This window comes from Rhinatrema bivittatum, chromosome 10 (genome assembly GCF_901001135.1).
Source record: "Rhinatrema bivittatum chromosome 10, aRhiBiv1.1, whole genome shotgun sequence".
Taxonomy (NCBI): Eukaryota; Metazoa; Chordata; class Amphibia; order Gymnophiona; family Rhinatrematidae; genus Rhinatrema; species Rhinatrema bivittatum.
This window is the reverse complement of record NC_042624.1, coordinates 126,363,493-126,377,249: the sequence shown is the minus strand read 5'-3', so window position 1 is coordinate 126,377,249 and position 13,757 is coordinate 126,363,493. Positions and strand designations below refer to the sequence as shown.

The following is a 13,757-nucleotide window of genomic DNA, read 5'->3' as shown; positions in this document are numbered from 1 at the left end:
AGAGGTGCACATGATGGCCCGCATCCCTAAGGCCGACACCTCAAAAACTTTCTTGAGGAACGTCTCCAACTTGCGGTCTTGCGTGTCCCGTAGGGCCGTGCCGCCCGTGACTGGGATCGTAGTTCGCTTAGTCACTGCCGAGACCGCAGAGTCCACCTTTGGAAACCGGACGAGATCCAGGAAATCTTCCGGCAATGGATATAATTTCTCCATGGCCCGGAAAACCCTCAAGGACGCCTCCGGAAAGTCCCATTCCCCGGTGAGGAGCTGTAGAAAGGACTCATGGACCGGGAAAGCCTTGGCCCTAGGCCTAAGAGCAGCCAGTACCGGATCCCCCTTCTTGGAGCATGTCGCGACCGCTGGGGCCACAGGGGCCGGGGGGTCCGGCGGTGGATCCAGATCCAGTTCCTGTAGAGTCCGTTGCAAGAGATCTTCCAGCTCTTCCTTGTGGAAGATGCGCAGGGCTCGCGGGTCGTCGCCCTCGGCTTGTCCCTCAGCATGCGCAGGATCCGGAGGGTCCGAGGGGTCAGGGCCCGGCGGGAAAGCCCCTCCCACCGCAAGCGGCTGGGATGGCACAGATGAGGGCCCTGGGGCCGCGCCAGGTGGAACCAGGGGCCCGGGGACGGGGACCGCGAGCTTGGAGATCTTGGATGCCGGAGGTTCCCGTGGGTAACAGCCCCCGGGTCCGCCAGTCCCTGTAGATAGGCTGTGTGCATCTTCAAAATGAAGTCCGGCGAGAAAAACGGAAGACCAGGTGAAGCCGAAGTAGTAGAGTCCCCTTGTGGTGGCCGGGTTGAGGGGCCCTCTTCAGGGCCTCGGTGCAGGCGGGGGACGCCCCGAACTGCATCCGCCGCATCCGGAGAGAGTACCTCAGTAAAATCTCTATCTAAAATGGCCGCCGTTCCCGCCACTGACGAGAACGTGGCCGGCCCGCGCTTCCCTGGCTGCGGCGAGAGGGGCTCTGGGCGCGAACCCGCACCGTGCGCAGAAGTGTCCCCATCGGCGAGACAGCGCGAGCAGACTCCCTCTGCCGAAATATGAGACCCTGCCTCGCCGCAGGTCTCACAACGAGACAGGCGCGGCATCAGACACGGACGCCGCTACGGGGAAGCCTCGGGGGGGGCCGACGCTGAAAAAACACCGCGGGGGGGCCTGAAGGCCTACGCCACCCGTCCGACTGATCCTTGGGCGCCGGCGGGAAAAAACCGCTGCCGGCGCGCCCAGGCCCGAGGTAGAGTTCGCCGGGCCGAGGGACTGTCGGAAGACGTGTGCAGGAGCCGGCTGAACCGGCAAACACAGCGCGAACAGCTGAAAACAAAAGCAAACACTTACCCGAACAGAAACAAAAACAAGCTGCAGGAGGAGACAGAACAGACCAGCACGCCTCCTCAAAATTACTGACAGGCAAAAATCCCTTTACCTGTTTTGTTTTGTTTTTTTTTTTTTTATATATCTTGATCCAAATTGTTAAAGACAAAAGAAATAAATGACAGGAGAGACTCAAAGTAATAAAAACAAACTCAAATCCTGTCACACTGGGGAAGCACTGTTTCCCCAACTCGCATCTGCTGGAGTCAGAAAGATACTGAGCTCCAGCAGAGGGTGCGCTGGTATAAGAGGCGGTGCCCTCGAGCTCTGTTCTGACTCCATCTGCTGGACGGGGGACATAACCCACCGTCTGGACTGATCCTGGTACGTACAGGGAATTGGATTTTAGTAACATCTTTGAGACAGTTCTGCATAGCACTGCTGCTACTAATAATTTTCTAAACATGGGCAGCGTTGTGCAAATACCCATAAAACACAGACCCTACTCCATGGAGCTTACTATCTAGTCAACACAAACATACATGACAAATAAGCTAGGGGAGATGTATTTATTGTAGAGAAGTGTTTAGAATTTAAAAGTAGTCTCAAAAAAGCGAGTTGTTAAACTGGACTGGAATATGGCCAGAGAAGGGAGCTTAATCACGAACGGGCCGAGGCAGTAAAGTGCACTCAGGCCGAGCACACTGTTAGCCCCCGGTTGGACGCGCGTTTTCCACGCGCTATTTTTACCCCTTATACAGTGAGGTAATAGCGCGTGAAAAACGTGTGGTCAACCACCCCCCCGAAACTAATAGCGCCCGCAACATGCAAATGCACATTGATGGCCCTGTTAGTCCCGCGTGATCCAGAAAGTAAAATGTGCAGCCAAGCCACACATTTTACTTTCAGAAATTAGCACCTACCCAAAGGTAGGTGTTAAGTTCAGCCAGCACCGGGAAAGTGCACAGAAAAGCAGAAAAAACTGCTTTTCTGTGCACCCTCCGACTTAATATCATGGCGATATTAAGTCGGAGGCCCCAAAAGTAAAAAATAATTAAAAATCTGCCCGCGGCCCATCTGTCAGATGAATTCTCCTGTGGAGCCATCACCGAGGATCTCGGTGCTTCCCTCAGCTGGTTCACAGCTGAGCCCTAGTCATCCTGCGGTCCTGGCTGACCTCCTCTCACCCTCCTGTGCTGACCCATCCTGACCCCCTCTCTTGCTGATTTTTTCCACACTCCCTTTGACTCTTATCTGGGAAACAAAGGAGACGTTTGTCTGTGTGTGGACGGGCCCCTAAAGGCAGGTGCAAGCCTCTGTGTGTCACCTTACACGTTAGCCCTTCTTTGCTTACAAAAAAATGTTTTATGGTGCTTGACAGTAACAACAGAGGTGGTGGTAAGCAGGATCCACTGTAAGACACCCCAAAGGTGGCAGCGGCTGCTGCTACGGTCTGGGTTATTCTCCTCACAGCACTTACATCTGGGTGTATGAAGTCCCTCCTGCCTGGCTCAGCCATTGCAATCACTGTGTGGCTATTGTGCAATGGCCAGGACTGCCACCCCCTCCCCCGTGCCTGAACGCCGGCCCCATTACATTTCTTTCTGACATAATTTGTTTTCCTTGGTAAATGCTGCATGGGCTCAAGGTCCAGCACAGTCCCAGCCTTTGCCCCTGGATCAGCTCTGACCGATGTCATCTTCACGCAGGAGGCCCCGGCTCTTCCAGTACAATTGCAGCCAGCAGAGGCCTTCAGCTGTGTCCCCTGCAATGACAAAAGCCAGAGCCCATGAAGCCCTAGTTACTTAGCTCCCTAAGTCCAGAAGCTGACACCTTCCCTCCACTTCAGCTGAAGGAAGACACAAGCTTGGGCCCTAGCCCTGTTCCTTTACATTCATCACATTTCAGCACTGAGCCAGAGGGCATAACCTTTATAAAACTGCAGCCATGGGACTTGTATGCTGCTGAAAATCTAGCACAGCCCAGAATTTGGTGCTCTTTCTTCACAGGCATTCAGAAATTCTTCTCCCGTCTCAGGAAATCTAGCACTGAAGCACCTGTATCCCTGCCAGCTCTAAATCCTCTCAGCCCGCTGGTAGGGCTTTCCTGAAGCCAACATGAGGCATCCACTTAACTCAAGAAGTGAGGCTCTGTTTTGTTCTCTGCTGTGAATTTACTGCGCAGAGGAATCTTGGACCTGGGCCAAGTGCTGAGCTCCTGGCATCCTTCCACCCTCCAGTGCTTAAGAAGTGCTCAATGTGTAGCACACGGCAGCAGTAACCATGGGCATTGCAGAGCAGAAGCTTAGTTATTGCAGAAATTCTCACTACCTCCTCAAACAGCATGGTGGATACTCCCTGTGCAGCCAGAGTGATAGCCCAGGCCTTGACTCATGCAACCTTTGCTCTGTCCTACCTCTATGAGCACTTCTCCAGTTAATTCAGTATAATTATAGGCTACTTAGAGGGCAACAAATAGCTTTAGCTTTCAGGTAACCAAAACATAAATTAGCCTAGGTTTAAATCAAATGTATATAACTATACATACTAATGAGTTATTCTGGATCACTTCAAAGCAAGGTCTCAAGGACCAGTTCCAAAACTCATGCACATACCCTGTTTCCCCGAAAATAAGACCTAGTAGAGGTTTTGCTGAATTGCTAAATATAAGACCTCCCCCGAAAGTAAGACCTAGCAAAGTTTTTATTTGGGAGCAAGCCCGTCGCACAGAACGCCAGAGCATGCAGCTGTGATTGTTTTACCCTGCAGGATTCACAGTTAGTTGTCATCACAAACCAGCATAACCAGACAACTATTCAGAATATGATAAATGTTCATTTTTTGGTTCAACAATATATGTGAATTCTTCTTCATGGAAAAATAAGACATCCCCTGAAAATAAGGCCTAGTGCATCTTTGGTAGCAAAAATTAATATAAGACACTGTCTTATTTTCAGGGAAACACGGTCTGTCCCAGTCCGCAGATGAAAACCGTGCACTTTATCAGAACTCAGCAAGAAAGGCTTCTTCTTGACGGTTGCCTGAGCTAAGAGAAAGGACAGGTCCTCTTCTAATGTACGTCTCCACAGTCAGAATGAATGGGACATAACTTAAGTCTATTTGCTGCAGACGGATAAGCTCATCGTCTGATGCCTGTATCTACCCTGGCTCCTCCCCTCCAAGAGGCTGTTTGCAGACCTCCTCTATCATCATACACGTTTTCTCCACATAAGAAAACGGCTCCACTTGAGAGAAATATGCACACATGCAAATCTTGTGACCTCTTGGAAGTAGTAGAGACTAGCACAACAAGGAAGGCTATCTAAAAAAAAAGGCATGAGGGTAACAAAGTGGATTAGAAGCCAAGAATGGCCAAGCAGAAACCTTTATTATAGGGAGACATTTCTTTTTATCAAGCCCAACTCTGGCGGAGTTTCACCCCCTACATTGTCATTGGGTATTTTAGCCCGAGGCAGCCCCAAACAACATATATATCAACAATAATTGAAACTATGATTTTGATTACTTTGCCAATTATTGTTGAGATATATATGTTTGTATATTTTAGCCCTGAGGCAGCCCCAATGTAGGGGGCGAAACTCGGCCAGAGTCGGGGTTGATAAAAAGAAATGTGTCTCCCTAGAATAAAGGTTTCTGATCAGACAGGCTTGGCTTCTAATCCACGTTGTTGCCCTTAAAGACAAGAACTCATTTCTTATTAACCCCAAAAAGAACAGGCGCTTCATCTACCAAAAAATGTCTTGTGTAAGCAGAACATTAGTTGTAGGAAAGTGAGAAAGCTGGCGGAAGCAGATTAAAATGGCCTATGCAAACAATTCTGGGACAAATGCTACAGAAAAGACAAGATGAAATGTTAGAAGTCTTAGCAGACACAGGGCCAGGTCTGTCTGTCAAGCTGTAATGCGAGACAAACAGTGCCCTCCAGACTGCCCTTGTTTCCAGTTTATTGACCAGGACACTTCCAGCGGAGACAACTGCACTTGGGCTGTAGATCCTTGACATATCGCGCCCCAACTGCTCAAACTGGCATCTGTGGATATTACCACCCAGTCCAGAACCTCCAAATCCACTCCCTTCCCTAAACTGGACCTGGATTCCTCCAGGAGTGGTAACGGCAGCTGCAACTCCTCCAACAAATTGCTACAGCTGCAGCAGAGTGTCCTGCACTTCCACCCGTTTGCCAGGTGTAGCACAATGGGATACCACGAAGGCGTCTTTAGGGGTAGAGAAAATTCTAAAGCATAGCCTTCCCTTATTACTTCCAACACCCACTGGTCCAAAGTGATTCTAGTCCACTCCTCATAAAAACAGGATAATTTTCCCCTGACCGCCACCTGGAAGGAGTGGACCAGCCTGCCTTCATTGGATGGGCTTTGCACCTCTGGAGACCTGTTCAACACTCTCTCTGGCTGGTGTATGGGTCCCTCAAAAGGTCTGATGCCTTCCTGAACCCTGCTTCTAGGTAGAGCCTGAAGAACCTCTGCTGGAGCAAAATCTCCTCATTTCACAGAAGCAAGCGCAAGGCAGGATGGTCTTAGTTTCCTTATTTTCGGGCAACCTATTCCCTTTAGAATCTGCCAAATGCTTCATCAGCTTCTCTAATTTTCCCCCAACTATAACCTTCCTTTGAAGGGGAGATTACAAAGCTGTGCAGACCAACCATCTGCTGAGCAATTACGTAGCCACAGAAGCCTTCGTGCGGCTACCGCAGACACCATATTCCCAGCCGAAGTGCGAAGCATATCATAGAGGGCATCTGCCACGTAGGCCACCCCTGCTTCCAACCGAGCTTCCTGGCAGGCTCCACAGAGGATTCCACTGCACGTTATGCAGCCCTAAGGCTCAGAGCCGAGACTTCAGCTCTTCAACAGGATCTCCAGCTTCCAGTCCTAGGCAGCCTTCATAGTCGCCGACCCTGCCATAGAAATTGTTGTCGTCTTTGTAACCGCTGACACCACTGCATCCACTTTCGGCGGTTTCCACAGGTCTAACATGTCCTCCGGCAGGGAATACAACCTGGACATAGCCCTGGACACCTTCAAACCAGCTTCTGGGGAAATCCCACTCCCAGTCAATCAGCTTCTTTACCTGCTTTGGCAAAGGGAATGCCCTCTGAGGTCCACACAGTCCCTCCAACACCAGCTTCATCCCTTCACTGGAATCCTCCTGTGCTTCTCCAGAACCTGAGAGATGAGAGGCCGCAATTCCTCCTTACAGAATAACCTGACCACCCTCGGGTCATCCCTTCTGCCAGAGGGACCTCGTCCGCATCTGGGTCCCCCAGCAGATCAGTCACCAGATCCATACCCTGACCAGAATGCTGGTCCACCAGCGGATCAGCACCATCCGCATCCTTGGAGGAAAGATTCTCCCCTCGCAATCAATCCAGACGCAACAAACGCAAAATGGCCCCCATCCTTGGGAGGCGCCTCAGCCCGAGCCTTCTTAGCCTTGCCTCGCATCATCTGAAAAGTTGGCCTCTTTGGCGCCAGCTCCTGCCTGGTGAAATAGGCCTCGTGCATTGATAAAACAAAATCAGTGGACAATCTGCAGCAGTCTCCCTGCTCCATGGGTGCTGGGTCCTCCTCAAGGTCCCTGATGCACAGGAGAAAGCAGGGGAAGGGAGTCCCTGCCTTCGTCATCCATGTCAGGACTCCTGCCAGGTGGAGCTAAAATGGCCGCCGTCTCTTTCACCCCCCGGGGTCTCCTGCACAGGATCTGCAGCACGTGTGCACCTCTGCACCCTGAGCCTTATAGCGAGGCTCCCTTACCTCCAGAGACACAGGCAGGGCAGAGAAGGGCTGCAATGAGGCGAGAGCGCCTTCCCCCGCAGGCCCAACAGGCTTTCCCACGCTCAGCATAAGACGGCACCGACAGAGAAATAATAAACAGGCCTCACAGCTTCTCAGCTTTTTTTAAGAAACAGCCTGCTGAGCCACACAGAACAGTAAAAGCAAATGAAAATACTACTTTCCTGGTTCTGGGAGCTCCAGGACGCTGCAGTTGGTCAGCCTGGGTGAGAGGAACTCAGGAGGAGCGAGGGAACCTACCAGCTAACAACTCCTCTCCATTACGCTTACCATTTCAATGGATAATTGGTGGCTGCTGATCCTGGGAAGATTCGTAGTCACCACTACTTAGCTGGATAAACTGAATATCTCCCTCTAAATCTCTGGCTATAGATTAAGACACACCATAATGGGGGCGAGTCAAAAAGGGAAGTTTTGTCTTACCAATCTTTCAGATTTGTTTGAAGGTGCAAATAACCATGTGGATAAGGATTGCGTACCAGAAGAGAACTGGAGAAATGTCCTTACTCTTGGAATTCACAGCAGAGTTTCCCGTCGATCCCTTGCCTTTCCCACCCGTCGGTTCTGAGGGATTCCTTCCTAACATGACAAAGACTGGAGGTGACATCTCCTCCTCATTGCCAGAGAGCTTTCTGAACAGGGCACTCTGCATCGGTCTCAACAGTGAAGGAAGTTCAGAGTCACAGGTTCTCAAGCCAAAATGCAAGGCAGGAGTATGAGAGGAGTCCCTGTGCTTCAGGATTAACATCCTCTGTCCGAGAGATGTCTTCAGATGCAAGGAGCTCCATCTCAGCTCCCGCATCCTCAAGGTTGGAAGTCTGCGGCTTCCGTCCTTCTACTCTTTCCTCTCTGGGAGGGCCTGAATTTGCTTGGCATGTCAAGTCCTTAGGGGTCCAGCAGGATGAAAAGACCCCCACAAGGGTTCAGATCCAAGAAGGGAGCAGGCCATGTGGTCCCACAGACCAAACTTCCAGGTCTGATTGCGAGGATCTACTAACCCAACTAGCACGGGGCTCCAAAGTATTCAAAATGGCACCCACGGAGCCTTGCAGCCCTCTCTGAGCTGTCAGGCGCACACAAGGACAAGGAGGTGCTCAGTTGTATGCAAACCTCTCTTCCATGGCCGGGCCCCCTTCAGTTCCCAGGGCTTTAGGCATCTCTGGGAACCATTTGCCAGCACAAGGCCTGCCCCCTCTGGGTCCCACTCTTATTCTCTCTCTCTTGAACCTGAAAGAACCAATAGTAACAGCCGACTTCCACCTGCATTCACTGCCTCCATGGGATGCCCAGGCTGAAGTAAAACAAGAAGCTTTATGGAAACAATGGAGAGAGCTGTAGCACCGTCTTCCCACAGGAAGCAGCAAAGATGAGAGCAGTGCTCCAGAGCCCAGAATCCTGTAAACTGCACAAACTGAGCCTATCAGAGGTCAAGGCAGCAGGAAAACATGCCCCACACGCAGTGGGCTCACCTCGTGGAGAAACTGAGCCTATCAAAGAGGTCAAGGCAGCAGAAAAACATGCCCCACACGCAGTGGGCTCACCTCGTGGAGAAACTGAGCCTATCAAAGAGGTCAAGGCAGCAGAAAAACATGCCCCACACTCAGTGGGCTCACCTCGTGGAGAAACTGAGCCTATCAAAGAGGTCAAGGCAGCAGAAAAACATGCCCCACACGCAGTCGGCTCACCTCGTGGAGAAACTGAGCCTATCAAAGAGGTCAAGGCAGCAGAAAAACATGCCCCACACTCAGTGGGCTCACCTCGTGGAGAAACTGAGCCTATCAAAGAGGTCAAGGCAGCAGAAAAACATGCCCCACACTCAGTGGGCTCACCTCGTGGAGAGTACTCGCAGCCCACAAATCCCTCATAGTCCAGTTTCTCCAAGAGATGAAACAGGTAAGTAAAATTCAGCTCCCCAGGACTGTCGGGTTCATCTCTGTTTGGTACCTGTGCTATCTGGATGTGACCTGAAGAAGAAAGGAAGAGCATCGCCATTAATGGGAAATACTGAGAAATGTCCAAAATAAGGAGAGGCCTTCTCCCTCCCCCATGATGTTACAGCCAGTACTCACCAATGAGTGGGAAGTAGCTTTGTATGTTATTTGTAAGGTTACCATCCATGATCTGCCAGTGAAAAATGTCCTAAAAATACGTCAGCAACAGTCAGTTCATTTTGCACAGGCACAAACTAATTACCTAATATTATCACTGGTTTCTATCCCAGAGCTTTGGCAGCACATGTGCTGTGCAGGAATAAAGACATTCAATGCTGCTCAGCTGGAGCAGAGCACGAGCTGCGTGGGAACGTAAACACGGCAGTGACGCAGGCCCAGAGCACGAGCCGCGTGGGAACGTAAACACGGCAGCGACGCAGGCCCAGAGCACAGCGACGCAGGCCCAGAGCACGAGCCGCGTGGGAACGTAAACACGGCAGCGATGCAGGTCCAGAGCACGAGCCGCGTGGGAATGTAAACACTGCAGTGATGCAAGCCCAGAGCATGAGCCGCGTGGGAACGTAAACACGGCAGCGACGCAGGCCCAGAGCATGAGCCGCGTGGGAACGTAAACATGGCAGCAACGCAGGCCCAGAGCACGAGCCGCGTGGGAATGTAAACACTGCAGTGATGCAAGCCCAGAGCACGAGCCGCGTGGGAATGTAAACACTGCAGTGACGCAAGCCCAGAGCACGAGCCGCGTGGGAACGTAAACACGGCAGCGACGCAGGCCCAGAGCATGAGTCGCGTGGGAACGTAAACACGGCAGCGATGCAGGCCCAGAGCATGAGCCGCGTGGGAACGTAAACACGGCAGCGACGCAGGCACAGAGCACGAGCCGCGTGGGAATGTAAACACTGCAGTGCCCAGAGCACGAGCTGCGTGGGAATGTAAACACTGCAGTGCCCAGAGCACGAGCTGCGTGGGAACGTAAACACTGCAGCGATGCAGGCCCAGAGCACGAGCTGCGTGGGAACGTAAACACGGCAGCGACGCAGGCCCAGAGCACGAGCTGCGTGGGAATGTAAACACTGCAGTGCCCAGAGCACGAGCTGCGTGGGAATGTAAACACTGCAGTGCCCAGAGCACGAGCTGCGTGGGAACGTAAACACTGCAGCGATGCAGGCCCAGAGCACGAGCTGCGTGGGAACGTAAACACGGCAGCGACGCAGGCCCAGAGCACGAGCTGCGTGGGAATGTAAACACTGCAGTGCCCAGAGCACGAGCTGCGTGGGAATGTAAACACTGCAGCGATGCAGGCCCAGAGCATGTACTACACGAGACTTTTAGTATTGTAGTGATACACACCCAAAGAGCATTTGGAGCAGAGCAAAGGTTATGATGATAATACTCACCATCTGGAGCTTCAGGTTTGGACTTCCAACCTTCTGCAGAATATTGACAGCTTGAATCCAAAAAGTAAACACAGAGACATCAAAGAGGACTGGATCATTTTACTCCCACAGCCCCAGCCATGCCAGAGCCCACCCAGGCTCCCACAGCCTTCATATTTTGATAGTATGGTGGATTTAATTACTCATCTCTCCAACCCATGCTCAAGGCAAGGTACAATACAGATACTACTGCTGCTGCTTATTTCTACATCGCTACATAAAATACGCAGCACTGTACAAACACACAAAGAACAACCCATGCTCTATAGAGCTTACAATCTAATAATACAAACATACAGGACAAGAGAATTGGGGCACTTCATAAGATACGATGGTTAGAAAAGAAAAGAAAAAGAAAGTTAGCTCCCGGTACGTACCCGGATCAGTCCAGACACCTGGGTTTTGCCTCCGCGCCAGTAGATGGAGACAGAGCAAGATTTTACGGGCTCGACCACATATAGCAGGGTGCCACCCACAGCCTCTCAGTCTTACTCTGTCTCCAGCAGATGGTGCAGAAGCCACAGCCTCTGGGATCCCTAAGGGAGAAAGTTTTAGTCAGTCAGGATCTTATTCTGGGTGTTTTGTTACTTTCTTCGAGGTCTTTTTAAATTTCAAAAGAAAAAAATAAAAAAGAAGACGACGACGACAGGCCCTCGTCATCATGGGAGCCTCCCGGGGGGTGGAAGGTTCTGAGGGGACCATCCCCCCCTGGTCGAGGCCGCTGCTAAGGGTCGAGGACCCGGCCCTTTTCTGGTTAGCAGCGAGGGGGTGACACCGGGGAGCCCAGTTCACTCACCCCTTCTGGAGCCAGGAGTCCAGTACCAGGGACAGCGACGGCAAGTAAAAAAAAAAAAAATTTTTTTTTTACTTTCGGGTCCGTGCGCGCCGACTCTCCGCTACCTCGTTCGCGGGTTCTCTCTTGGGCTGTACCTTAGTTTAATTTTTCTGGTGTCAGTCGGGGGGGGGGGGGGGAAGATGCCCCGGGGGTCTTCTTGCCGCGCAAAGGTATCTGCTCCAACTGCGTGCTGGGCGGTGAGGGGCCGTCCGATTCCGGTCAGAGGGGCCGGGTTCGGACGCCGCGTTTGCCGGCGTGCGCTGGGCCAAGTGCTACGGGCAGTGCAGAGCTGTTCCCACTCAGTGCGGGAACGGCGGCCATTTTAGGTTCTTTTCGGGAGGCCACACGGTCAGCTATAGGGGATGGCCGGATGTCTCCCGCGCTTTCCCCACAGCAGCAGCCGTCCGGGGGGGGGGGGGGGCACTCCGGAGGGGGCTGCCTCTCCCTCGCAGGAGGATAGCCCAGGGGAGGCATCATCTTTTTCGTCAGACTTTGTGCTACTGCTGCACAAAGTCCTGAAACACAAAGTCCTTAAAGCCAAGAAGGCAGGGAAGAAGTTGGCTCCTGAGGGGCTGGGTCTGCAGCCGAAGTCCCAGAAGCGGCGGAAAAGGGATAGGTCCCGGAGGGACTCGGACCCGCTCAAGGACAAACGACCGTTGCGGTCTGCCCCTCAGGAGTCGGACACAGAGTCCACATCTCAGGATGAAACGGATCCACTCGTAAGGCCCCTGGGGGTGGGGGCCGATGAGGGATGAGGCGGATGGGGAGGTGCCGGCTCAGCCTGGTACCGGCAAAGGAGCTCCAGCAGTGGAAGGTGACGACCTGAAGATGGTACAGCTCTTTAAGAAGGATGAGCTGGCACCGCTCATCCCGGCCATTCTTCAGGAGCTCGGCTTAGATGCTCCCCCGGTGGAGTCCTGGCCGGGAACCAAAATGGATCCGGTTTTGTTGGGCCTCAGAGGTCAGACGGTGGCCTTCCCGTTCCATTTCTCGGCTTCGGACCTCCTATTCTGGGAATGGGACACTCCGGATTTGGGCCTGAAGGTTAGTAAGGCCATGGACAAGCTATATCCTCTCCCAAAGGACGCTTTGGAGCTTCAACTACCTAGAGTGGACGCAGCGGTGTCGGCCGTGACTAAGAGGTCAACGATTCCAGTCAAGGGGGCTACTGCTCTTAAGGACGTACAGGACAGGAAACTGGAGCTTCAACTTAAGAAGGTTTTTGAGGTCTCTGCTCTGGGCGTCCGCGCAGCGATCTGTAGCAATTTTGCTTTGCGGGCGGGCCTATGCTGGGCTCAGCAACTCCAAGCCAATGCCGATCTCTCAGAAGAAGAAGCTGCTCAAGCGAATCATTTGGAGGCGGTGATCGCTTACAGCGCGGATGCGCTGTATGACCTTTTGCGCACGTCGGCCAGATCCCTGGCCTCTGTGGTTTCCGCGCGCCGTCTCCTTTGGCTTCGGAATTGGGCGGCGGATGGTTCTTCCAAGGCCCACCTTGGCTCCCTTCCGTTCAAGGGAAAGTTGTTGTTTGGCAAGCAGTTGTATGATCTGATGCAATCCCTCTGAGAAAACAAGGCTTATAAAACTGCCTGAGGACAGACCTAGGCCTCGGAGTTCCTTTTCCAATAGGACCCGGTTCCGGGGGGGAACAGGAAGTCTCGTCCAGCAAGGTCTTCAGGGTCGTCTTACCGTCCAAGCTCGTCCCAGCAGTCGTCTTGGCCTCAGTCCTTTCGTGGCAGAAGATTTGGGAAACAAAGTGGCCCTCCATCGGGAATGGGGGCTAAGACTTCCCAATGAAAATCGTCCGGTCCATTCCTCTCTGCAGGTTCCTCACCCGGTGCCAAACGTGGGAGCCAGACTGGCGCTATTTGTCGAGGAATGGACCAAAATAACGTCGGACCAGTGGGTCCTCACCGTGATAAGTCAAGGTTACGCTTTAGATTTTGTACAGTATCCTACAGACAAGTTCCTCGTCTCACCTTGCGAGTACCAGGAGAAGCGAGTGGCGGTGCAGGGAACCCTACAGCGCCTGCAGGACTTGGGAGCGATAATCCCCGTGCCTCCCGAGCAACAACGCAAAGGCCAATACTCCATTTACTTCATAGTCCCCAAAAAGGAGGGGACATTCAGGCCAATATTAGACTTGAAGAGGATCAACAGGTGTCTTCGGATACCGCGCTTCAAAATGGAGACGATTCGGTCGGTTGTCGCCTCAGTTCGGCCAGGCGAATTCCTGGCCTTTCTGGATCTCACAGAAGCATATCTCCATATAGGCATTCATCCATCTTACCAGAGGTTTCTCATGTTCTGCATTCTGGGCAGGCACTATCAATTCCGAGCTCTCCCTTTCGGCCTCGCTACCGCTCCTCGCACATTCACCAAGGTGATGGTGGTGGTGG

General features: G+C 52.5%; 1 protein-coding gene across 1 annotated transcript in view; it reads right to left on the bottom strand.

Moving 5' to 3' along the window:
* Positions 1-2,258: 2,258 nt before the first annotated feature.
* The window catches only part of LOC115100002 (putative hydroxypyruvate isomerase), a 32,721-nt gene continuing 21,222 nt past the window's right edge, over positions 2,259-13,757 (bottom strand). Inside the window, exons 5-8 of the mRNA XM_029618127.1 lie at positions 10,485-10,534; positions 9,208-9,277; positions 8,968-9,102; positions 2,259-3,073 (exon numbers count right to left, since the gene is read on the bottom strand). Coding sequence (XP_029473987.1) covers positions 2,988-3,073; positions 8,968-9,102; positions 9,208-9,277; positions 10,485-10,534 — 341 coding nt within the window. The 3' untranslated portion in view covers positions 2,259-2,987. The remainder of the gene's footprint in view (positions 3,074-8,967; positions 9,103-9,207; positions 9,278-10,484; positions 10,535-13,757) is intronic.